General features: G+C 58.8%; 10 protein-coding genes across 10 annotated transcripts; 4 read left to right on the forward strand and 6 right to left on the reverse strand.

The window, feature by feature from the left end:
• Positions 1-1,832, reverse strand: VTJ83DRAFT_5585 (uncharacterized protein; the record flags this gene model as incomplete). Its single annotated transcript, XM_071012201.1, has 4 exons — positions 1-138; positions 217-1,301; positions 1,554-1,656; positions 1,773-1,832. 4 exons carry the CDS (start codon positions 1,830-1,832, stop codon positions 1-3), a joined length of 1,386 nt encoding a protein of 461 aa, XP_070864960.1.
• Positions 1,833-4,096: 2,264 nt separating this feature from the next.
• Positions 4,097-6,637, reverse strand: VTJ83DRAFT_5586 (uncharacterized protein; the record flags this gene model as incomplete). The annotated part of the gene is made up of 4 exons (XM_071012202.1): positions 4,097-5,659; positions 5,719-6,019; positions 6,130-6,143; positions 6,221-6,637. 4 exons carry the CDS (start codon positions 6,635-6,637, stop codon positions 4,097-4,099), a joined length of 2,295 nt encoding a protein of 764 aa, XP_070864961.1.
• Positions 6,638-9,228: 2,591 nt separating this feature from the next.
• VTJ83DRAFT_5587 (uncharacterized protein) lies at positions 9,229-10,393 on the reverse strand (the record flags this gene model as incomplete). Its single annotated transcript, XM_071012203.1, has 2 exons — positions 9,229-9,653; positions 9,712-10,393. 2 exons carry the CDS (start codon positions 10,391-10,393, stop codon positions 9,229-9,231), a joined length of 1,107 nt encoding a protein of 368 aa, XP_070864962.1.
• Positions 10,394-11,292: 899 nt separating this feature from the next.
• VTJ83DRAFT_5588 (uncharacterized protein) lies at positions 11,293-11,829 on the reverse strand (the record flags this gene model as incomplete). Its single annotated transcript, XM_071012204.1, has 1 exon — positions 11,293-11,829. The coding sequence occupies one exon, from the start codon at positions 11,827-11,829 to the stop codon at positions 11,293-11,295; it is 537 nt and encodes a 178-aa protein (XP_070864963.1).
• Positions 11,830-14,316: 2,487 nt separating this feature from the next.
• On the forward strand, positions 14,317-14,706 carry VTJ83DRAFT_5589 (uncharacterized protein; the record flags this gene model as incomplete). The annotated part of the gene is made up of 2 exons (XM_071012205.1): positions 14,317-14,394; positions 14,515-14,706. The coding sequence occupies 2 exons, from the start codon at positions 14,317-14,319 to the stop codon at positions 14,704-14,706; spliced, it is 270 nt and encodes an 89-aa protein (XP_070864964.1).
• Positions 14,707-15,628: 922 nt separating this feature from the next.
• On the forward strand, positions 15,629-18,381 carry VTJ83DRAFT_5590 (uncharacterized protein; the record flags this gene model as incomplete). Its single annotated transcript, XM_071012207.1, has 3 exons — positions 15,629-16,803; positions 16,859-16,962; positions 17,099-18,381. The coding sequence occupies 3 exons, from the start codon at positions 15,629-15,631 to the stop codon at positions 18,379-18,381; spliced, it is 2,562 nt and encodes an 853-aa protein (XP_070864965.1).
• Positions 18,382-19,124: 743 nt separating this feature from the next.
• VTJ83DRAFT_5591 (uncharacterized protein) lies at positions 19,125-20,234 on the reverse strand (the record flags this gene model as incomplete). The annotated part of the gene is made up of 1 exon (XM_071012208.1): positions 19,125-20,234. One exon carries the CDS (start codon positions 20,232-20,234, stop codon positions 19,125-19,127), a length of 1,110 nt encoding a protein of 369 aa, XP_070864966.1.
• Positions 20,235-21,057: 823 nt separating this feature from the next.
• Positions 21,058-21,401, forward strand: VTJ83DRAFT_5592 (uncharacterized protein; the record flags this gene model as incomplete). The annotated part of the gene is made up of 2 exons (XM_071012209.1): positions 21,058-21,168; positions 21,237-21,401. 2 exons carry the CDS (start codon positions 21,058-21,060, stop codon positions 21,399-21,401), a joined length of 276 nt encoding a protein of 91 aa, XP_070864967.1.
• Positions 21,402-21,674: 273 nt separating this feature from the next.
• VTJ83DRAFT_5593 (uncharacterized protein) lies at positions 21,675-22,886 on the reverse strand (the record flags this gene model as incomplete). Its single annotated transcript, XM_071012210.1, has 2 exons — positions 21,675-22,741; positions 22,844-22,886. 2 exons carry the CDS (start codon positions 22,884-22,886, stop codon positions 21,675-21,677), a joined length of 1,110 nt encoding a protein of 369 aa, XP_070864968.1.
• Positions 22,887-23,299: 413 nt separating this feature from the next.
• Positions 23,300-24,327, forward strand: VTJ83DRAFT_5594 (uncharacterized protein; the record flags this gene model as incomplete). Its single annotated transcript, XM_071012211.1, has 2 exons — positions 23,300-23,451; positions 23,529-24,327. The coding sequence occupies 2 exons, from the start codon at positions 23,300-23,302 to the stop codon at positions 24,325-24,327; spliced, it is 951 nt and encodes a 316-aa protein (XP_070864969.1).
• Between the last annotated feature and the right edge of the window lie 171 nt (positions 24,328-24,498).

The following is a 24,498-nucleotide window of genomic DNA, read 5'->3' on the forward strand; positions in this document are numbered from 1 at the left end:
CTACTCCTTGATGGCGTACTCGCGCCTGAACATGTCGTCGACCTTGACAAGGTAGTAGGCGTCCTTGGCGATGGTCGAGGCATCACCCTCGGGCGTGTAATTCTTCTGGAGGTGGGCCTTCTTGCGGAGATCGCACATCTGCACGGGACAAGGGGTTAGCTGCCGTAACGTTTTGATGGGCCTTTTTTTCTTGGATTGTTCGTCGCTTGTACTTACCGCGTCGTACGTCTCGGGCGGAACCTGCCGCCGCGCGGCGAGGCGGTTGGGGATGTCGAGGACCTGGGCGATCTTCTCGGTGCTCCCCTTGACGCGGAGCGAGAAGAAGCTCGCAGCCAGGCCGGAGCCGTAGCTGAACAGGGCTATCCTCTTGCCCTCGAGCGCCGAAGGCTCGACGTAGGAGATTAGGCTGGCCAGGCCGCCCCAGACGCTGGCGCAGTACATGTTGCCGACGTTGGTGGCAACCTGAAGGCTGGGGTTGACACGCTCCTGGAAGCGCTTCTTGGTCAGGGCCATGAAGGTCTTCTCGACAACCTTGTCGGTCAGGGACTTCTCATAATCCATGTCGCGAATGTCGGCAGGGACCTCGGCAAAGGCCGGGTTCTCGGAATCGGCAAGGTAGTCGTGGTACAAGAGACGAGCGTACGACTTGGTCACCAGCTTGCAAGTCGGGGCGTGGAAAGCCATGTAGTCAAAGCGGTCCAAGGGCGTCTTGGGAAGGGCGGAGTCGGCAACGCAGTTGCCGTTGGCGTGACCGTTGGTGCCGTTGGCGAGCTGCGCCTCGCGCTTGCAATAGGCGCGGTACGCCGCATCCAGGGCCTTGCTGTAGCAGGTGAGGGAGTAGTGGCCGTCGACGTAGGGGTACTCGCTGGCCAGATCGGGCTTGTAAAAGTCGTAGGCGTGCTGCATGTAGCTGCCGCGAAGGCCGGGCTCGAAGACGAGCGGCGCGTCGGGACCGATCAGCAGGGCGACGACGCCGGCGCCGCCCGTGGGGCGCGCGTTGCCCTTGGCGTACAGAGCGATGTCGCCGGCGACGACGATGCCATCACGACCGTCCCAAGCCGAAGACTCAATCCAGTTGATGGTGTTGAAAACGGCGTTGGTGCCGCCGTAGCACGCGTTCACGGTGTCCACACCCTCAATGTTGGTGTTGTCGCCGAAAAGCTGCATAAGCACCGACTTGACCGACTTGGACTTGTCGAGGATGGTCTCTGTGCCGACCTCGAGGCGACCGATGCTGTTGGTATCGACATTGTAGTTCTTGATGAGCCGGGAGAGCGCCGTCAAGGCCATCGAGTAGATGTCTGTTAACCGATGGCGGGGTAATTACCCGCACCCATGTCAGCCCCTGAGCGATGCGACTGGCTGCCATGACCCCGCCTTCTGGCCCGCGACCTGCCAGGGACTGGGGCAGGTCGGTGTTGGTAGGAGGGGACGGGAACGCGAGCGCCGCCGACTGGTTCCTCCAAAAACGTGCAAACCGCCTCCAAAAAGGGGGGGAGGGGCGGGGGGCCAAAAACAGAGCCAAATGCCGGGATTCCAGGATCACAACTGACCTTCGCGGTCGTCGCAGAAGCTCATCTTGGTCTGGCCGAGACCGATTGTGTATTTGCCCGCGCTGACGCCATCGAACTTCTCGAGCTCGCTTTGCTCGACATACTAAAGAGACACAGGGTAGCGTTAGAGCCCAAGCTCCAGTTACTATGCGATGTCGGGCGAGAAGGGGACGGGTGTGGCGCGCGCGAGCACATGCGCCAAGCACGAAGGACACGTACCTGGCTCGGGAAGTAGATTTCAATGGCCTTGATGCCAACGTTTTGCGGACGAGTGGCCATGACGGGCAAACGGTGGAAGATTCGGGATCGAGGGAGATATGGGTCTCAGGAGGTCGGGTTTGCGTGGTTATTGGGGAGGGAAACGGTCCTGGAAGAAAAGGAGTACGCGAGGGTCCTGGGGGCTTTTTGGAGGGGCACATAATGTTAGCGCATGTGTCTCAATCCATGTTCTGTTTGGCCATTCACACCGCCGTTTCCACTGCATGTGGGTTCAGCAGCAATCGGCCCCAGTTTTCCTCACCAGACGTGGTGTTGGCGCCGCGTGAATGGAAGGCAAGGCGGCAGAACGAGGCGAAGGGGTGTTGTTGGCATTCACACACCTGAGGTTGATCTCCAATGCGTTCAATGAAATGGCTGTCAATGGCCCGGTGGTACGAGTACAAGAGTGCGGTAGGTCGCCTTTGTTCACCTAACGGGACCGTTCTGTGTAAGAGAGGAAGAGAGCGCGGGCGGCTGTCCGAGGGATACGCCAGGTTCATATACTTGGAGGCGTTTTGCTGGAGCCACACCTCGGAGAACAATAGTTTGACGTACAATAGCCCAGCATGCCGGGGAGAAGGTACGTGGGCTACCCAAACACCAAACGACCCGGGCCGCTGTTTGTTGGAGACTTTTGCCTCCGATATCGTCCTCAAGCATTTTAGTCCCCGTCAGCCATGACGGGGAGTCCATGCTGCGCCCTTAATATCTCTTGGCACCCGCCCTGGGACTTGATGTCTTCTGTTTCCTTTTCCCTTCCTTTTTTCCCTCGACATCCCCGATTTCCTATTCGTATTTTTTCTTTCTTTCTCTCTTTCTCCTTCCTCTCTCCCTCTTTCTCTCTTTTTAGTTGCTCTTTTCTTCACTGTTTTCCTTTGCTGTTTTTGTCTTTCGTTTTTCCCCTCCCCCTTTTCTCCCCAAGATGGGCAATCTATCAAGACAGAGAAAGTAACTACCCAAGAAACCCAGGAGAATGTACAGCCGATTTATCGGCGTCATCCAGAAGGTTTTCTGCTCTCCTTTCTACACGCCCACGTTTCCTGCTTCGAATGGTTCTGTCTGGTCCCCACATGCATCTCAACTCTGAGCAATCGTTACCGAAAACCTAACCTTCGAAGGCGGACTTTGGTGCGGGATTGGTAACCAAGAGCAAGCCCACCGGTTGGTGGTGGTGGTGGGGGGGCGATCGTTTGTTGATGGTGGGCTTTGCTGGCAGCCGTTGTATGGCGGGCCAGAGAGCGAGCCTCGAGTCAGATGTTGATGCCATGGTGGTCCAAGCCCTGAACGCTCGCTGATGGGCTGGCACATTCGGTCCTACAATGCACCGTGGACGGCTGCACGACTTCGTGCTGGTATTTCTCAACACAGCACCCCGTAGATGCGGCGCCGCCACCGTCTGAACGAATGCCCCGACACTTCGTACACCGACATTCAACGAACCCTCAGGCATTTCGTCTTTGAGGAAGCGGAAGCAGCCGTCATCGGAGACGCAAAGCTGCATTTTGCCCGCCTTGCAGCGAGGCGAGGTCTCGAAGTTCCAGGTCAGGAAGCCGGTCGCCCGCACATTGGGAGCGGATGCTGGTTCTGATTAGCCAGATCCGTCCCGGCCCTTGCAGGAACCGGACCGAACTTCTTCGGCTGCTCCTGCTGGGAGGTGGCTTGCCTCACCCGCTTGGTCAGCGGCTCCCGAACCTCAGCCTTGTGATGTACCGAGCAGTCAATGCAGCCTTTGCTGCTGCGGAACGTCAGCCATGTGTTTCTTCCGTCATTGAAGTCAGCTTCGTAGGCGGTAGCCGTGCAGCCGTATCTAAGCGGTCAGGAACAGCTCGAAAACAAACATCCAGGGATGCGTTCGATTGGCGTCGAGTATCTCGCAAGGCGGATGCCGCCATCGCGGAGCTTGCAGCCATGTCTTGCTTACGACAGGCATTCCTTGCTGACAGGACCCTGATGCCTCGCATCGAACAAAGACACCCGACCACCCTCCGGATCAGGATTCTTCCGGGCTGATTGATCACCGATTCCAGATGCAAAATCACCTGCCAGATTCAGTCCTCTGTTTGGGCGTCAAGTTGCTGGAACTACCAGGTACCTAAGCTACCTTGATTTGATCCAAGCTCTAAAATAATGCTCTACATAAGCAGCCCCCAACGCCGTTGCTTCACCATTAAAACGCATAACCAAAGTATGCATAGGGACGGGACTGAGCCAAGACCCCAAAGAATCGAGAAATACCCCAACAACCGCCACCCCGAAGCCACACCCCCAACGTAACCTTTCCGTGCTCATGATGGAGTGCCGTAGCCAGAATCCACCTCCGGCGTCTGCTGCGGCTTGTCGACCGCCTCCTTGGCCTTGTCGGTGTCGACCGCCATGGCCGGCGTAACCACCACCGGGACCGACGCAGCCTTGGCCTCGGGCGCCGTCTCCTTCGGCTCGCCGGGGGCGGCATACGCATCGGCCGTCGCCGCGGGCTTGCCCCTCTTCTTCGCAGCCTTCTCGTTTCTCCTCTTCCTCTTCTTTTCCTCCGCCTCCGACTCGGACGAGCCGCTGTCGCTGTCAGTCGACGGCTCGGACGCCGTAGCCTCGCCGTCACGGCTCTCGGCCTCCTTCACGCTCTTGCGCCTCGACTTGCTGCTCTTCCGCTTCTCCTTCTTGGCCTTCTTCTTCTCCTCCTTCTCCTCCTTTTCCTTTTCTTCCTTCTCCCTCTTTTCCTGCTCCTCCTTCTCCTTCTCCTTCCTCTTCTCCTCCTCCTTCTTACGCCTCTCCTCCGCCTCCTTGATCTCCTTGTCCTTCTTCTCCTTGCGCCGGTCAACCACCCACTGCGCCGCGCCCTCGACCGCCTTCTCCGGGGCCCGCTTGCTCTTGAGCAGGAACCCCTGAATCTCGGCCGGCGAGAACTCGTGCTCGGGGATCTTGGCCGCGAACTCCTCCGCCAGCTTGCTTACGCGTGCAATCTCCTCGTCGCGCTTCCGCGCCGCCTCGGCCTCGGCCGCTGCCTTCTTGCGCTCCTCCTCGGGCGTCAGTCGCAGAACCACGGGCTTGAGCTTGCTCTCGAGCTGCCACAGCGCACGCGAGCTGTGCTCCTGCGCGGCGGGCTTCGACGCGGGGACGTCATCGCCCTCGATAGGTGCGTAGAGCGACTTGAAGATCTGCGCCGTCATGTCCTTGTCGGCGAGGTCGAACTTGACAATCATATCGACGCGGCCCGGCCGGATGAGCGCCTTGTCGAGCTTCTCGAGGTGGTTGGTCGTCATGATGAGCACTCGACCCTCCTGCGAGGCCACGCCGTCGAGGATGTTGAGCAGACCCGAGAGCGAGAGGCGTCCGTTTCTCTCCTGTTGGGCGTTCGGGTTGGGCGGCCCGCCGGGGATCGCTCTTGACGTTTTCGGGGAGTCATCGCCATCGGAGGTAGCGGCGCCGTCAGCAGCGGTCTGGCCGTCGTCCTCGCGCGTGTGGGTCAAGCCAGCCGTGTCGATGTCCTCGAGCAGGACGACGCAGCGGCGCGGGAGCTCGGCAAACAGCGTGGCCAGGTTCTCCTCGTTGGCGGTCACGGAGCTGAGGCTGACGATGTAGATGCGCATCTTGAAGAAGCCGGCCAGCGCCAGGCTGAGCGACGACTTGCCGGTACCAGGAGGACCGTACAAGAGATAGCCGCGCCGGTAGGGGATGCCGCGGTTGGCGTACCACCGTCGTGTTGCCGGGTTGAGATAGTCGGTCACGTCGTCGATGAGCTCCTTCTTGACCTTCTCGTTGAGGATGACTGTCGAGAAGGGCCGCGACGTGCGCGCCATGCACCGCTGCCACTGGGGTTCGCTGCTCCCGCTCTTTGTGGTGCCGCGGTAGATCTGTTCGTCGTGGTCAGCCGCGTCTTGTTCGTTTTCCCCTTGGTGATTGCTTGCCATACCAGCGTCTTGGCCTCGTCGCGCTTCATGAACTCATCCCGAGCCTCGTGGAGAAGCTCCTTGAGGATCCACGGATTGCGGCCGAAGCACGAAATGGAGATCTCCTCGCGCTCGCTCGTCGTGAGCCAGGGTGACTGCTGCTGGGGCTCGGACCGGCGGAAGATGAGAATGCGGCCCTTGTACACGAACCAGTGGCTGCCGAACGTAGGGGTGTACGCCAGAGCCTTCTTCTTCCCGTTCACGCTGGCCTCCGCACTAGTCTCGTCGTCGTCGTCGTCGTCGTCGTCGTCCGAGTACCTCCAGCTGTTATCCCATGAATTTGGTTAGTAATTCCGCTTTTCAAGCACGGTGACGCTGTGAAGCCCTCTTTTATTGCCTCGAGGGATGGGAGTGAAGCATGGGCCATGACGTACAGATACCACGATCGCTGTCCAACCAACACGTCAGCCATATTATTCTCGGCAAACATTCCTCGCATGGGGAAGTGCACTGGGTGAGACTCACGCTATTAAGGTTGGTATTCACAACAAACCTACGCGCCCCCTGGGCGAACCGTTGGTTGGCCACCCAACCCATTAGGAAGTTGTAGCACTCGTCATCCGGGCGCACGTCGACAACGCTCATGAGGTGAGCGCTGATGAGGCCCCAGAAGTACTCGGTGAAGTAGCGCCACAAGAAGGTAAAACCGCCAAACATGAGTACAAGCGGGATGTACAGGTTCAGGTCGATGTGAAGGTACTTGCTGGCGGCGGCCGAGAACACCGAGAAGCCTGGGAAGAAGTAGTCAAGGAGCTGGAGCTGTGGGGTGGACGATCCGGCGTCCGCGCCGATCGGGGTGGGTCCTGCTGCCGTCGCCGCGGCGGCGGCGGCGGCTCCGACGAAAGCCTCCCCGCTCACAGGCGAGGGGCCGACGGTGTCCATGGTGAGCGCTCCCAGTAGGCCGGTGAGGGTGTAGTGTCTTCGGGGGACAATCTGGGAGAAGAGGAGGAGGTTGCCGACCAAGTCGTTGGCAGAATACAGCTTGACGGCGGGAGAAGGGAAAACGGATGAAAGGGCGAGCTGGGGTATTTATACGTTGCGCGCGAGATACTAAAGGCGTAGGACCGCGCCAGGCTTGTTTCCGTCCTCTGTTGCCTTAGTGCTGACTGCGTCTGGTGTGTGTCCTGCAGCGGATGACCAGCCGATGGGGCTTGAAGTGCTCTTTTTATGACTCGATTGTTGAGGCAGAAACCTCGCATCGCCCTTTCAACTGCCCGCTGTGGTCAAGTTCGCTGACTGAGGCATCCGGTTCTAGGCATCCCAAATTTCCATGATGCATTGTTTGCTTGGTATAGCCACAGAGGCCTCGATGATGCTGCAGGTACGGCATTTGGAGGTAAGTCTAACCCTGACCCTGAAAAGGCGGGGGGCAGCGGCCGTGCCCAAGCCGGCAGCAGATGGACCCCTCCCGGTCGAATCCGAGTGTACATAGGACAATGGGTTTGGATGTGCTGGCAGCCTGTACATGGTTCTGCGCCACTAGAAGGATTGGCGAGGGTGTTGAGGACGTTGTGGTGCCCCAACCCCAGCCGGATAGGGCTGATTGGAGGTCATGGGTGGTGGCCGTCCTCACGTCTGGGCGCAAAAGGTAGGGGACTGCTGTGCTCAACCCGCACTAGGATGCAGCCCCTACATTGTACAACTGTCACCCTGCCGGGTTCAAGGAGAGGCCTCAATCTTGAAGGTTGAGGACGTTGTTGCCGTCCTAGTTGTCCTCGCCGAACAAGCCACCTCCATTCCCTGCGCAAACCAATGTGCCCGGCTGATGGGTAACTTGGTGAGACTACCCGACGTCTCTAGCATCTCCCTGGAAGCAACCCTCGGCTATGTGGCGTAAAGGATTGAGTCTGCCAGGTCGCAGATTGTCCGGTGCACGACTTCATTGTGCTGGCTGGTCCGGCCAAGAGACTTCTCATTCTGAACTGTCAGCCAGCTGTTCATGATGATGGTAGCACTACCATCCATGGCCAAGTGGAGAGTCCCAAAGTTAGAAAAACTTTTGTGTCCGTGAATTGGGAAGTCGAGAGGGTGGCGGGATCGTGCGGCATGACGGATGCAGACCGCAATCCTGCAGTCTTGATTGTCCTCTCACTTATCATCTCAGGCAGCCGGCGGTTCCGCCTTGCGGCGCAGCATTGACGGCCTCCACTTGGCTTCCTCTCCGGCGAAAGGTGATAGGCCCAATCGCAACATCCAACCTAATTAACCCTTGACGACAGCGATCGAGTTCCTTGTAGACGGGAGATCTGCTGTAGGAAGGCGGGGGGGGATCAGAACGCCGACGGAATGTACGCTGCCCAACCAGAATACCTCGAGGTACCTTTCCAGACCTCGAAGTCCTCGCTCTTAGACAGAGATGGCGCCAAATGGCCTGGACGCCTACTGCATCCCTCGGTACCATCGCTGACCCTGTCTAGGCCTTCCAAGGTCGCTCAAGGTAGGTAGGCAAGGTGGTCAATCGCACACTCTGTCGTTGAAATATGCATAGGGCACTCACCAGAATGATAGACTGCCCCGCCTATCCATGTGTGGAACCGCTGCGAAGCTGTGAACCTGATCGGGCACTTTCCATATCGGTGTGGCTGAGGGACACGGAGCGGTTCACCGGGCGGACCGATGCAGCATCGCGGCGCAGCGCATGGTCGAGTTGCACATCCCCTCCCGTGTGTTCATAGGGGCGCTTCGGAGCTGCCCGCGGGGCAAGACGGGGTTCTTTCTCTGCCTCCCCGCCTGATGTTGCGCAGAGCAACAGCAGAAGGCTCACCATGCTGCCTTAGTGCCGGCGGGCGGGGCTCTAGGCGGTTGGCAGGACCGCGGCGACCCCACCATTCCCGGGCTGTCCGACAACTTGCCCCACCGCGGCCGTTCCGTCCACATGTCCCGGCCGGGGTGTACGGGTCGGTTGGGTAAGAAACGCTCCGGGCAACCCACAACCCGCCGTGGGAACGATTCATGGTTGGTGCACAATCCTAGAACTTGGCACGGCATCTTGTCGGGTATGTGCCCCGTTGTGTGCTACCCGACTGCCCACAAACCCAATGACGCCGCCGTCAACCCTTGAGGTTGATTGCCGTGAGACGTGCCTCAGCAGTAGGCCTCGTGCTGGAGTCTTGTTGCTGCACTATACATCATAATCCATTTCTCCGTCGGTTGAAATATCCTGTAGTTTCGCGAGACACTTGAGCATCTCACCTGAGCAAACTCTAGCTATCGCAGCAGATTACAGGAAGAGGGGGGGAGGGGGGTGAGACTATAACAGTTATGGGAGAATACATGCATTAAAGTAGAATAATGACTTTACAATTCAGCTGACCTGTCTCTGTTTTGATACCTATCTAGCGCCGAGTACACCTGACCAATATGGATGTACTGTCGTCCCGAAACTGGACCGTGGACCTACAAGTCGAACAAGGGTCTGTGTATAGAGTATGAACACCTTGATCCCAAGCCTGTGACAATGCCTCCATCTTGTATCAAGTAGCGAGGCCAGTCATCTTTCGTTTGTTCGCAAGCAGGTCTTTGTGATGAGGCAGCAACACGTTTTTCCAACGCTCGCCCTCCCACACCTTCCTGGAGAAATCGGTGTAGTCTTTATCTGGCAGGCAGATTTCATGATCTTTGTTCAATGGTCGAATGGACAACAGCAACCAAAAGAGATTGTTGAGAAGACTATTTGCACTGTAGGAGTTTGCCTTCTTCGAGGACTTTGGGAAGGCACCGAACCGATGCAGGCATTGATTTCGGAGGATGCCTCCGAGTATCACCTGATCACAAAACGCCTTCTCATCTTTATCAGCAGAGACTTTGCATGCCGATGTAATAGTTCGACGATGAACCTGATCATGATAGAAGTCAAGGATTTGCTGGATTACGGCTAGACGGAGCCTCGCAATATGGTCTGTAACACGGATCAGAGTCTGGTCGAGCACCATGCAAGGGCGAGTAAGAGGAATTACCTTCGAAATCATCAAGACCAATCCCGTATATCGCTGAGATGAATTGGCCGCCACACGAATTAACTAGCTTGCCACGTTCTCCTTTCGTCCGCGCATCTACCTTGGTATTGAGGACGAACGTCCAAGCCTCCAGTTCGAACACATCCTCGTATCCAAGGTGCCAGGCTGCGATGGCCCTCTCGATATGGGGAGCGATACAAGGTCCCATGACATATAAGGGTCCATGCTCGCATGTCTTGGGATCTAGAATTGACGGTTTATGCTGAAGAATGGCCGCCCAGGACTTGGCCCACGGCCGAATACGCGAGAGCATGTCGTACTTGTCGGTGAGATCCAGGATCTTTTTCAGATCAGAAATTTTATCGATAGTCTCGGGAACAGTGGCGAAATTGCTATGGAGAATGTCGAGAAGAACTCGTAGGGCTTTTGGGTCATCTTCAGGAAGGTCGACAATCCAAGGTCCTGCGGCAGGCTTCGATTCCCTCCAGGGGCCGAAGAGCATGGCCTTCCAAACTGGGGCGGCGCGCCGCAACGTCGAAGAGCAGACCCTGAACTGTTGCTTTGCAGATCCTTTCCCGACGCGAAGAATCAGGTCGCCGTCTGGGTCAATCGAAATCAGGTCCTCATGCGGAGGGGCAGGGTCTGAGCAATCCTCCGATGTCTGGGATTCCTTCCCAGGCATCGTAGCGTTCGTGGATGACTGACTTCCAAGGCAGTTCTTGCAGGAGCGGCGGGCCCTCTGTTTCTAATTGATCGTATGAAGATCGGCTTTTTGGCAGTGGTTGGAGGTTGGTCTGAGTTTGGAGTGAGGGGGAGAGGAGCGGGGTAGTTGTGGTGGTGTTGGAGAAGGATGAATGCTTTGCGGGACGGGGACAAGACTGGCGGTTACATTCTCTCGGGTTAGGGTCACTTACACCATCGTCAGGTTGTGGTCATCACGCCGTCATCCCGAGTGCCCTTTTAACAAGGGTGATAGCAAGGAACGAACAGTCTGTGGGGGCTGCCAGCATCAAAAGGACTGAGAGTCTTGTACCCTGTCCGGGAGCTCCGAAGGCATCAGTGCCATTCTGATTCGCTATGAAGTTGAGATGAGACAAAGAAATACAGCCACGGATCCAGGTCATTATCTCATTGCATTTGTTGCTCTTCAGCCATACGCTCGTGATCGTAACTGGAGGGCACAAAATACTCGTAATAACAGTATAATAAAAATAAAATAAAAAAAAAACATTGTTTCCGTGTGCCGTGTTTCAACAGTGACATCCTAGCGACATCCCAATTCTGCGCCCTGTACTGTTAGGCCCGGTATTGAGACTTGTGCCGATCCACATCATGAACATAACGCATCTAGGTTATCTGTTGCTTTTGTTACACTCTGTCCTGTAAACTAAAGGCTCCTGTGTAAGCCCATCTCAGAATGAAATAAAAGAAAATTGAAAAATGAATAAAAGAAATTGAAAAATGAATAAAAGAAAAAAGAAAAAAAAGAAAAGAGAAAAAAAAAACGTCAACCCCTTACATCAAAAGAGAAAGGCAAATCAAGATGGTGCTAGTCACACCCCCTTCTCTTGGGACCATTGCTTAACGAGGCATGAAGACCTTGATCCCATTCCGGTCCTGCACAAACTGCCCTCCAGAAGGAGGCGCCGGACCGCGGGCGCCGCCAGCTGGAGGTGGTGCGTAGTTGACCTGAGGTTGAGGCCGGGGCGCGGCGCCGGGTGGTGCCATGAAGGTCGCCCGCGGAGGGTTATACACGGGCTTGAAGACGCCTGGCGGGACACCTCCCGCCGGGGATTGCGGAGGCACACCATGAGCGGCCTTGCCCTGGCGCGGAGGATATCGCCCCTGGTTGGGAGGGGGGTAGGACTCATCACCGCTCTCGCTGCTGCTATACTCGTCGTCGTCGTCTTCGGCGGTCACTTGTCTCGCCCAGTTGTTGGGGATGTGGCGGCCGCTGGCGCGCGAAGACCGACCTGACTTGGATGTTGACGGCTTTGCCTTCTTGCTACCTGCGTCCTCCTTGGACAAGTACCGGCCAGGGTCTTGGCCAGCGCACCATATGAGGAACCTGGCGGCTCGGGGGTGAGAAACCTTGAGTTCTTTGTGGAGAGTTGGCATGGTGGTGGGATATGAGCGTCGCTAGTGGAGGTTCGTGTGTGAGGGCGTATGCCTGACCGAAGAAGCAGCCTGCGGGCCGAGACACGAATAGATATGGTATCGAATGAAAACCTGAAGACAGACGGCAAGCTGGGCCGTTTTTGTGTTTTTATGTGGCGCCTCGGCAAAAGGATGATGGAAGGAAGAAAGACACTGGGCACGCCTCTTATCGGACCAGGCTGTCACCAGCTTCAAATACAGCGTACCTACACCGGTCAACCACGAACGTGCGCGGCTTAGAAGGCTCGCCCCATGACGGGAAGGCTGGAGAAAAGGCGTCAAATGCATAAAACCATCCATGGGATCGTATCGCTAGGGTCTGACGCACCCGCTTTGCCCGGCGCACGCAGGGATGGCGAGTTGGAGACGCACGCGCTGGGATGTTTGGCAGGATGCCTGGCTTTGCGATGCAGATTGGATCAACATGTGAAGCCAATCGAAGATTCCGTCGTCCAAGACACACGTCGTGATGTCCAGATGGCATGAAACAGGCAACGGACATAGAGGCGTCTGCCACAGACGCCGGGCAATGACTGATTGACACTTTTTTGGATCGCGCCCCTCTCTCGCGCGTCAACCACGTCGGAAACCAGTCAGCTACACGCCCTGTGCTGCGGCTACGGAGTGTTGTGCGGGGCCAGGTCTTGCATGCGCGCCATCATCCGAGTGGATGCCGGCCACACCGTGGGCAGCCGCATCTGTATCTGAAGGTCCGGGCTTTCAAGAAGGAGAGTGTACCAACGCCAGACCTGAGCGAGGCATGATGCACCCGAACTGGATGTTCCAGGGGCAGCCCGAGGAGGGCAAGGCGTGCGCAACTCTGTCTGACCAGAAGGTTCATGATCCTGAAACGAGTTGCTCGTTGCCATCAAATGGCAATGAGAGGAGATGGCAGAACATGGTCTCCCGAGGCGTGCGGTGGTTACACCGCGGGGTAAGAGAAGGGGCCTGACCGAGACACCCTCGAGTGCTGTTCAAAGCGGGGCAAGCCAGTGAGAACAAGGTGCATCGCAGGCTGCTGCCTGTTGCCCGGTCTCAAGCCTTGCGCGGCTCTGGCCGTCTTCATGAGTCACCATGGTGATGATAGTGGTGGAAAGGAAATGAGGCTGCGGTAACCCGTGATGTGCTCCGATCGATTCGACGGTTGTGATAGGTGGTAGTCTTGGGGGACCTTGGTCTCCGATGTTGAACGTGGTGTAACTGGAAGCGCCTATGAGGAATGGGATAGAGAATGGCGAGGAGATGCCGGGTTACAAGGCACCAGGGAGGTATCGCGAGAGGGCTGATCGTCGTGGCAAGTGTAAGGGACTTTGGCCCCTTACACTTGATCCTCTAGGTATATACCGTTCGGGTAAGTCATCGGCAAGGCAGACCGTCAGAACTTGGGATAAGATAGATAGTATCGATGTCGGATCCTAGATTTGACGGTCCAAAGGCGTTTCCTTGTTACAAGTCCTGACAGAGTGTGGGTGACAGGAAGTTGAGGTTCATAATCAATGGATTTTGATCTTGGATTGTCGAAAAGATGGAGACGGAAGAAACGATAGAAGACCCACCGACGATAACTACCTAGGTACTACACACAGTATTGCGATGCTCGTTCAGCTGCTGAGTGCCGGAAGCGAGGGACGCTTGTACTTACACCTTACGTAATCCACAAACACAAGCCGGCCGCCACTGCTGGGAACCACCGGGAGGCAGGGAAGTCGAGCAGGCCATCGTTTTGTCATGTGCACCGGCTCCTCTGGGTCCGGTAAGGTAGTAGGTAGGTATCCAACACCCGGGCTGCCCTGGGATGGAAGTTGCAGCTGCTCTCCGCAAGGCGGTCCAACGGAACTGGAAGCTTGGTCTCCATTGAACCTCGTCCCTTGTCACAAACTCAACCTGGAAAGTCGGAAGCAGACCCGCCAGATCCCCTCTCGCACATCGCCAATGCAACCCGGCACATCGCGCTCGGTGGTACCGTATCATCCAGCTTCCCATTCGAGCAGCATCTTCATCCTCTTTACCGTGAGTGGCAAGCTGTCAGTGGCCTCGACAGGACGAGCAGTTCTCAAAACTACCCCACGATTTTCATATCGGCGCCACATCACAGCATCACAGCATCACAGGTCGTCCGCGCCGGGCACCGGCCTCTCCCAACTCAGCAGTTACTGCGTATTCGCAGCGCCGACAAATTGACCCTCTTGGCGGCGCCCAGCCACAACGTTGACCTTGGACCGCTCAGTCACTTCCTTTCCTTCATTTTCTTGTTATTTTGCGCCCTCTCTCTTTCGTTCATTTTCTCTTCTTCTCTTCATTCCCCGTCTTTTCGCTTACGTTTCTTGTTTTGTCTTCTCGTTGTCACTTTGTGATGCCTCTGGGGCCATCACAAGCCTTATTCCGATCCTCCGACTTCCCGTAATAACAGCTCCCTGACAGGTTCCTCCAGGATGGATACCAACGGCCATGGACACTAGTAGGAGCCTCTGTCTCAATCACGTCGACATCAGCAAAGTTGCCAACATGCTCGGCAGCTCCGAATCGGTAAGCTGGTAATGTACCTCAATCAGACTCCGCGCAAAAACGACCTTCCACAGCTCGGCTTCCACATGGAGTTTCTTCATATAGGGCAGGACATCGCTGCTGATATTCCGGCCATCATAGCCTGAATTGGTCGGCTGCAGGCTAGATTGCAACGGTTGCCACGGCCCACACTCCCTCTCTACCAAGTCTTCCGGCGCTGTTGAAAACAACAAAACAGGGCCAGTAACTGGTCCAAGCCTGCGCCCAGACCCTCGGTTAATTACCACACCGGCGGTAAAGTCCCGATCGTTTTCTCTCGCGCACTTATGCTAGCAACCCCAGATGAAGCAATCAAGACGTGGGATGGATGAACCATGTCTCGAGGGGGAGGTGGCATGAAGCGATCGAGGCAGCCCCAAGTCATGACGCGAGCACAGTTGGCATCGCGGGCAGACACAGCAATACCAAGCCTTGGACTCTCTGTGCATTGTATCTGAGACATGGCCATGTAGGGATGGTGGATGGGTGACGAGGCACCCCAGATCATGGAACTGCCGGTCTCTCCCCGTGGGGAGCGGGCAGAAAAGGTTCGGGATATCTGAGGTGTGGGCCCAGGTTGACAAGCATAACGAATGGGATCGCGTCGCCGATGCCCAAGTCGAGGTCTGAACACCATTCATGTCCCGTCCTTGACTGGCCAGGGACCCGTTTTGAGACGTTCGGAGGAGGGAGGGGTGTGTCTTTTTGACCCGGCAGCAGGTGACAGCAACCCCTGTGATTGCAATCATTTTCATCTGGCTCTTTTCTCACGGTCCGCCCCCTACTGTAAGTGGTGCTGTGCAGGACTGGTCAGGGCCACCGCCCCCAACGGCAACAAGCAGCAACGTTAGGAGCCCGGGGCGGAACGTGGAGGTCCATACCTATGATCTACAGGTCTCCCACCTGTCCTCCATCCCACGGCACTCACCCCCTGGCTACCCAATTCCCACTACCTTTCCCGGAACCAGTGCTAGTGCCTGCCGACAACAGGTTGTTGCGAGGAACATCCCTAGGAGCTGCCTCTGGTTGCGGCACACGAGCACCTCAACATCACGACAGCTTTGGCTCGCGTTGCAAGACAACCCACCAGTGAACCGGCATATCGGCACCATCCATGACTCCGCGTGGAGCCCACTGAGGAGCGGGGGCCTGCTGTCGGCCATCTTCCAAGACAACTACCGGCGGTTCCCAGTCTGCGAGCGCGAGAGCCCTCGTCATGGATCGGAAGGCCCAGGACGGCAGCGATCCGGAACGGAATCGGTCCGTGAGGGTGTCGGTCGTTGATGACGGCGAGGAGGAGTACGATCTTGCTTTGGCTGGCGTGGTTACGGACGGGTTTCGGCCGCCGCACTTGGCAAGCGCATCCGATTCTTCAACATCGTCTCCTAGCGCGGGCACACCCGAGCCACGATCAACCCGTGAGGGCCCGTCGCCGACGGCCGACCGACAGGATGACGCTCCCAGCATATCCAAACCGCCGATGTCCCTTGATGCCTCGACCCCTGGCCCCGAGGCGGGAGATCTTGTTCGGCCACGAACGAACTCCACCTCCTCGACCGGTGGTGTTTTGGCGGATTCCGGACCCTGCCGCTGCGGACCGGCCGAGCCGAACCCTTCCCCTGAGGCATACCCTCAAGATGCCACGCCAAGCAGGACCCTGAACATGGCGACGCCGTGCACCGTGGTCATGTCAGAGCCATCCTATCAGGGGCCCAGGAGACCGACCCATCCATACGGCTTGTATCCCCAGAGTGATGGCATCGAGGCGGTTGCGTCCCAGCCGGTGGATATTCCCATCGGCTTCCGCGGCCTGCCCGACCAGTACCAGCGGCGGATCGGGCCGGACGGCGAGGAGATGGGCATCGTCGGCCCCGACGGACACACGGAGCAGCTGCCCCCATACACGCGGTACCCGGAAGAAGCCTATGGAGGCAAGCCGCCCATCGCGGAGGGTTCCGGCTCGGAGGCGGACAGCGGAGCCAGCCCCGCGGCTCGGCCCGCGGCCCTAGCCCCAGCCCCAGCCCCCGATGTCTCGCCTCCCGCCGCCCCCAACATACCCGGCGCCGGCGGGATCGGGCTGGCTACGAGGAACCCCGAGTTTGAGTCGACAGAAGACCCGGAGACCCCGCAATCGCCAAACTCTGCGAGCAGCTTCACCTCGGATAATAGCCAGCGAGCGATTCGGGTCGGGGAAGAAAAGGCTTCGGAGAAGATGGAGCCGCCAAGGAAACGAAACGCCTGGCTGCGGCAGAAGATGTGCGGCATTGTCCCTTACTGGGCCATCTGCCTGGCTGCCGTCGTCCTGGTGGTCATGGCAATAGTGTTGGGGGCAGTGATCGGTAGCGCGCCGAATGCTCCCCGGCAGCCCCCAAAGAAAGACCCCCCGATTTGGTGAGTTGGAAGGCTTTCTCTAGAGGATGACCAGAGCTGCTGACAAGCGCTCCAGGACCAGCTTTAGCTTTGACTGGGTGACGCCCATCGCCACCCCGCCCCCCGATCTTCAACCCTTAGCGACGGGCACCTTCTCGATGCCCGTTATCCCGAATATCGGTATGTTTGTTCCGCCTGGAACCTCGTGCCATCCTTCCCTTCATTCTGCTCGTCGCGTTACCTTTCCGAGGCTCTCTGCACCCACGGTTCCAACATGCTACCCGGGGCTCTCCTGCTGACCACCCGACCCATTCAGCACCCAACACGTGCATCCGAGATACAACGCTTTCGCAGGCCTGGACCTGCCAAGTCGTCACCGAAGTGTGGCAGCTGACGATTTCCAACGACAACGACGGTTACCGTGCGACATTGAACTCGAGCCGCTTTGATACCATGCGGGACAACGTTTATCATTACGGAGAGCAGCCACTGATCCTCGAGGAACCCTTTGCGCTGAAACTTGTGAGCGACACACTCGAGCTGAACCGCGGTCCAGCTTGGTACCAAAGACTGCGCTACAACAAGACGGTCATCGTGCCGGAGCAGGCATTCGGTTCGCCCCAGACGGCATCCAGCGTGACTCGGCGGGCCACCCCAAGCGACGTCTTGAAAGTCAAGCGCAAGGAGCCGCTGGAAGCCGGAGAGAAGGTCTGGATCTGCACCTGGCCCAACACGACGTTCGAGCTCTTCATCTATCCGCAGCAAAACTCGAGCTTCTCCAACTGGTCGAGCAAGCCGTCCTCATCCCTCTTCTCATCAACAACCCCGACCAAGGAGCCAACCTCCCCTATCACTCCCCCACCCACCACCCCGCCGACCGCCGCCGCCGGAGGGGAGACCGAAACATCCCCGAGATCCACACCCATACCGTCCGAAGGACCCAGAACCGACGATGACTTCCCAACCGATCCGCCCGTCGCTACCACCATCCCCACAGCAACCGAAGCCGCTACCACCTCCGAAACCCCTACTTCGTCGTCTTCTTCTTCTTCCTCCTCCTCTTCGACAACGACGGGACGCTCCTCCTCATCGCCGTCGCCACCCATGTACCCACGCGTCATCAAGCTGTCCGAGTACCGCATCTGGATGCGTGGCTCCCCCAAGGCGCGGTGCACGCAGGTCGAGGTGCGCGCCCCTGGAGAACCGGCACGGCCGGTCCTCAACTCAGAAGGGAAGCCTATCGCGATCGACATCGAGGAGACGGAGTGGTTTATCCCCGGAGGAGGAGGGGGTATGAGTGGTGGAGCTGGAGGAGCAGGAGGAGCAGGAGGAGCAGGGGGAGGAGGAGGAGGAGGGGCAGGAGAAAATGGTGCGAATATGGGCCGGAGGCAGATTCGCCCAAGCGCCGACAGCCAGGGAGACGACAACAGCGCCACATCGAGGAGGTGGTCACCGCTGCTGGAACGGGATGGTCTCGGGGACCAGGTCCCGAGGGGCCACGTCCTGCCGCGGAGGGATGCTGGTAACAACCCCGGTTTTGGCCAGATTCCCGAGTTTGGGGAGCTGGGGTCGTGCGCTTGTCTTTGGTTTTTGACGTGATACCCCGAATGAGGGCCGTGATGGTTTCTTGCAAGTCTTGGGAAGGCCGGGTGTTTTGTTTGTTGGGTCGTCTTTTGCTCTGGGCCGCATGCATTGCTTTTTCTTGGTTTTATTGGAACGAACATGAAGGGGGTTAGGTTTGTGGGCATTAAAAGCTGGTAGGTAAGGTAAGGTAAGGTACCCAAGGGTTTGGGGGTTGGATCATCAGAGAGGGCTTGCCCGAGCCCCAAGGGGCCAGGTTGACAGAACGGCGAGGAAGGATTCCACTATGTGATGCGTTCCATTCGTTCTCGGGCAGCAACCGGATGCGGCGTTGTGTTTTTTTCTTCCTTGTTTTCCACGTCAACTTGGATTGTTCATCTCGGAGGAGGAAGTGGGCAAACCTGTTGCGCGTATACCATCTGTCTGTCGTTTTGGATATTATGGGGTACCTGAGGGATAGGGCATGGATGCTTCAAGGTAGCGAACCTAAGAAGGGCCGAGTAGGGTAGTTGGCAGTCGGCGGAATGAATGAGATCAAAGCATTCAAGATTTCCTTCTTCTTTTTTTTTTTTATTTGGCTGGAAAGAGGGTTGGATCTCGAGGGAGCATGGCCTCGCCCCCCTATCCATTGCCGAGGGCTATGCTATAGATACGTTCAAGATCAGCATCGCATCATCCAACTTTCCCCCTGCCGGACGACCAGGCACGACTGACCGGCCTTTGTTGAATGAGACTGATAAGTCGAGTCGTCATCGTTATTCTCACCCAGCTCCTCCCTCGTCTCCACCACCGCCTACCAAATCCTTTCCCAACCCCTCCAAAAAGCTATCCGCCATCTTCTTCGCCCTCTTCTCCAAAATCTCCTTTTTCCTCTTTTCTATCTCTTCTTTCCTCCTCTTGGCTGCCTCCTCCCTTTCCTTCCGCACCTCCTCTGTCCTCCTCCTCTCCTCCTCCAGCGCCCGCATCTCCTCCATCCTCTTCTCCTCCTCGACGCTAAACTTGTAGAACCCCACGCCCTTTGTCCGGATCTCCCTGTCGGCGCGGTAATGTTCCGGATCCGGCGGCGTCGGGGACCTGTCGCGTTTGCGCGCGAGGGCCTCCATGGCGTCCTCCCCGTCGCGCGCCGAAAAGGCTTCGACCTGCACCGCGTCGCCGCGGATGAGCTCCTCGGGCGCCTTCGGGCGGGCCGACATGCGTGCGAGCTCAGCCGCCGAGGCGGCGCGGCGCTCGAGGCGGGCGATCTGCGCTCGCGTGAGAAGGCGGACGCGGCCGAACTCGTCGGTGTACTCGTGCAGGGCGGTGTCGAGCGGTGCGTCGGTTTCGGCGTCCGGGTCGGAGTCGGAGTCGGAGTCGGGGTCGGAATCGCAGGCAGGGGCGCCATCGGAGGTTGCTTTCTGCTTCTTTTGCGCCTGTGACTCGGCCCACTTGCGGTCAAAATCGACGAGGCCAAACTCGCGGCCGATGTAGTCGCCGCGCTGCATGGCGGCGTAGAGGCGGGCTTTGGACTCCATCTTGCGGCGGATGAAGTCGCGCTCGGCCTTGCTTTCCTCGGTGCCGAGCGGTGATTTGAGCGAAAGCTTGCCGGGCTGTTCTAGCTGCTGGCTTCGGGCCGCAGAGGTGGAGGATGGGTCCTTGCTTCGCCGGATCTTGGTGTTGGAAAGGTCGTCGGTCTTGAGCTTGGACGGACGAGTCCGACCTGTGCTGACGGCTGTGGATGATGACGATGATGCCGGCGCGGCTGGCGGAGCGCTGGTAGACTCGGCGAGGAGAGAGCTGAGCTCTGAGGCGAAGGCTAGGGAGCCCGAGATGGCGATCTCCTTCTTCTGCCTCTTGGGTCGGGGTTGCCCGTAGAGATGGGGATCCTGCGGCATGATTGATGTGTCTGGCCGATATGATGTTGACCGCGGGAATGGGAGGGTAACGTGCTATCGGCTGTCTTTCAGGTTGGACGGAGAGGTTGACTGATACCCTGTGTCGTTCGCGTGCGTGATGATGGCGTAACGGTAAGGTCGGTAGCTTGAGGTTGTGTGTCGACGGTTTCGTCAGTGGCAGGATGTGGAATGGAATTTCGGGAACCTCTTTGGCCAGGTCTGCTGTGGTGGAGGGGCACCTGCTGCGCGAAGTAGGTCCGTAGCTCCACCGCAGGTCCGACTGTCCCTGCCCACCTCAGCCGACAGCGGTCCAGAGTGGTCCAGAGGGGCCCTTGGCCTGCTGCCCAGGCTTGGCGTTAGGGGCCCACCATCGCTAGCTGCTCAGGGACCGACCCGAGCTTAAGTTCCGGTAGCTACCTCAGGAAGCCCAGACCGTTACCGGCAGGGTTCGCGCTGCTGACACCGCTGGCCACGACGCTCTTTCCGGGTTCCCGTCCTCTGGCCTCCCGATCCCAGGAACTTGGACCTGGCCCAAGTCAGCACCGGCTTCTTGCACCAAAAGCACCTCATCTTGGAAACAGGCAACGATAACGCGGCTATCATCCCTCTTGAATGATGGCAGGTTACCTCTCTCGCCCTTGCTTGGAGATCATGCACCGTCATTCCGTATCCGAAGCCAGTTGAGCGGCCTTCCTGACGACAACCTCGTTCCCTCCCACCCGTCCGTCTCACCATCACCCCCCCCCCCCCCCAACCGAGCAGAAGAAGTCGAGCTCTTGCACGCCCGGCATCGGCGTTGTCGAACTTCCCGAACCACCTAGCCATGGCCGACGTCGACAGCTCGTCCGCCACCACCTGGTACAGCTGGCTCGTGAACCTTGGCATCCTGCCGGGCGAGTCGCACTACATCATCCGCTTCATCTCGAGCTTCTTTGTGAGTTGGCCGCCAAGACGCCCTGCCGCCAGGTCTCGGCGTTGCATACTAACACGCCGGCTCATCAGATCAGCCTCGCCGTCATTCCCATCGTCCCTGTGGTTCTCATGTTCATCTACGACGTCAGCCTCTGGTTGTGGCGCATCACCGCCGCCCAGCTGCGCCGGAGGCACGCGCGAGTGGCCGCCGCGCCCCACGTCCAACCGCCAGCACAGCTCAGCGATACCACCTAGAAGGTGTTACTCGACGAACCAAGATTTGACGGATGCTGGAAACGGCGAACGCCCTGGGAGGGCTTGGACGCCAGAAGGTGACCGCCATGTCACGTCACAGACGGGTCCGGATGGTCAGGACATGCAGTGGAGGCAGCAGGGCACACACCACGGAGAAAACACAGCCGGCACGGGACGGCACATTCTAATCCGGCATGTTGGCTACCACCGATGATAGACTACGGATGAGGCAGGGCAGAGCGGTCAGCCCGGCTCGACTTGGCTCCGATCGTCTTAGGCAATCTGAGACAGCACCTTGAGGAGGTCGCTGGTCACGCCCATGGCCGTCACCTCGCCGCCGGCGCCGGCGCCCTGTACGATTAGCGGGTTGCTTCCATACCGCTTAGTGTAGAAGCTGATGATGTTGTCGCTGCCCTTGAGCGCCGCGATGGGATGCGACTTGTCAAACTTCTCGAGCCCAACCTTGACCTGCTGGGTGGCCACGTCGATGCTCCCCACAAACCGCACCACCTTGCCCTCCTTCTCGGCCTCGGCCTTGATGTCCTCCATTTGCCCGTCAAAGGCCGGGAGCTTGTCGAGGAACTCCTCGCCGCTGCCCACCGACTCGAGCTCCTTGGGGATCAGGCTCTGCACGGGGAACGACGTGGGCGACTCGACCGGCAGGCCCGCCAGGCGCGCCAGGATGGTCAGCTTGCGCGCCACGTCGAGCCCGTTGAGGTCGTCGCGCGGGTCCGGCTCCGTGTAGCCCAGCTCCTTGGCCCGCCGCACCTCGGCCGACCACTGGTTGCCGCCAGCGCCGCCCGAGACGGGCGCGAACGAGTTGAAGAGGAACGACAGCGTGCCGCTGAAGACGCCCTCGATCTTGGTCACCTCGTCGCCCGTCTCGACGAGGTCCTTGAGCGTGGAAATGACGGGCAGGCCGGCGCCGACCGAGGACTCGTGGTACACCTTGGCGCCGGAGCGGGCGGCCGCGGCGAAAATGTCCTGCCACAGCTTGTACGAGCCGGAAAAGGCCTTCTTGTTGGGCGTCACGACGCTGATGCCGCGGTCGAGGAAGAGCGGGTACGCGTCGGCCACGTCCTGCGAGCTCGTGTTGTCGACGAGCACCGTCTTGGAGCCCGAGGTGCCGAGGAAGTCAACGAGCTTGGGGAGGGGCAGGGGCTGTTGCTCCGAGGCGGCGAGCGCGGACGTGACGCCGGCGATCGGGATGGCGACATGGTCGGAGCTGTACAGCGCCTTCTTGCTGGTGCTGATGTAAGTGAGCACCAGCTTGGGGTCAGGCCGGCGCGCTGCGAGCTGCTCAAGCTGAGAGAGGAAGCACTTGCCCACACCGCCGACGCCTAGGGGACAGAAGAGGCACGGTGGTTAGCGGGATGTCACATGGGACAACAAGGCGCTATCATCTGTAAGCAAGGAGAGGGGAGGGGGGAGGGGGGAAATACCAATGATGGCGATGTTAACCTGCCTGGCGGAAGCTGCAGCCATTGTGCGTCTTGGATTCGCAGTCGAGGGAGGCGAATGGAATGGAATTGGGGATCGTCACAGGTGGGAGCACCGGAGCTGAGGTGTCAAAGCCGGACAAGCCGCGGGGTACCCTTTCGGGGCTCCTCCAGGCCAAAATGTCGCCATCGGCGCCGATCGCGGGGCAGTCCCAGACCCCTGCCTGTCCCCACCGACCGGGCCCCACCGGCCCCACCCTGCCGCTAAAATTCGGGTGGGTCCTCAAAACGGGAAACTTCAACTTCGTGTCATGCATGTCTCTCGCTCACAACCAACTTGTTGTTGACGGGCTCCAATCACTCAGACAAAGCTTCAACACCGAACCCACGACCAGATAACCGCCAGAGAATCTCTGCTGCCACATAAAATCGAGAGCCTCGGGACCCATCGGACTCACAATGGGCGGCGACAAGATCAGAAAAGACCGTCGCCAGAAGCGCGAAGACTACCGCCGTGCGATTCGCCAAGATGGCGTCTCGGAGCTGCCCAGGAAGAAGTTTTACCGGCAGAGGGCTCATGCCAACCCCTTTTCAGACCACCAATTGATCTAGTACGTTGGATGTGAGCCGGCAGGGACGAATATTCTCACACCGGTCCGTAAGCTGACCACGACGGCCCCCCGCCCAGCCCGCCACACCCCGACCAGATGGACTGGTCATCCCTCTTCCCAGACTACGTCGTTGCCGACGAGGAGCCGCAACAACCACGGAGGCAACAACCAGATTCGTCCGCGGCCGCCCCGGCTTCCTCAGGCGCCGAGCTGGCGCCTCTCCAACCAAAGCGGCTGTCGAAGGAGGTTGAAATCGCCGACATAGGCTGCGGCTTCGGCGGCCTCCTCGTGGCGCTGGCGCCGACCCTGCCCGACACGCTGATGCTCGGCCTCGAGATCCGCGTGTCGGTCACCCAGTTCGTCGAGGACCGCATCCAGGCGCTGCGCGCGCAGGCACGACGCGCCGCCGAAGCGGCCGAGGCCGAGGCCGAGGCCGCGGGGAGCTCCCCCCCGCCTCCCGCCCCGGGCATGTACCGCAACGTGGGTGTCCTCCGCGCCAACGCCATGAAGTTCCTGCCCAACTTTTTCCGCAAGGGCCAGCTGTCCAAGATCTTCATCTGCTTCCCGGACCCGCACTTCAAGGCGCGCAAGCACAAGCAGCGCATCGTGTCGGCGACGCTCAACTCGGAGTACGCCTACGTGCTGCGGCCCGGCGGCATCGTCTACACCATCACCGACGTGCCGGACCTGCACGAGTGGATGGTCCGGCACTTTGAGGCGCACCCGTCCTTCGAGCGGGTGCCGGAACCGGAGCAGGAGGCGGACCCGTGCGTGGCCATCATGAGGACGGAGACGGAGGAGGGCAAGAAGGTGGAGAGGAACAAGGGACAGAAGCATGTGGCGCTGTTTAGGAGGCTGGAGGATCCTGAGTGGTAATGAAAAGGGAGGGGGATATGGGTGGTGTGGTAGTAGCTGGATAAGGGGAGGGGATGAGGCCTGCCGTCATTCACGCTAGGTGGTGATGGTTCGTCTCAACGGCCTCAGGGACTCTTCCCTTTGCATGATGGACCCGTTCCGATCTGCCTGGAAAGAAAGGATTCCCAGGCA

This window comes from Remersonia thermophila, chromosome 5, assembly GCF_042764415.1.
Source record: "Remersonia thermophila strain ATCC 22073 chromosome 5, whole genome shotgun sequence".
NCBI classification, from domain to species: Eukaryota; Fungi; Ascomycota; class Sordariomycetes; order Sordariales; family Chaetomiaceae; genus Remersonia; species Remersonia thermophila.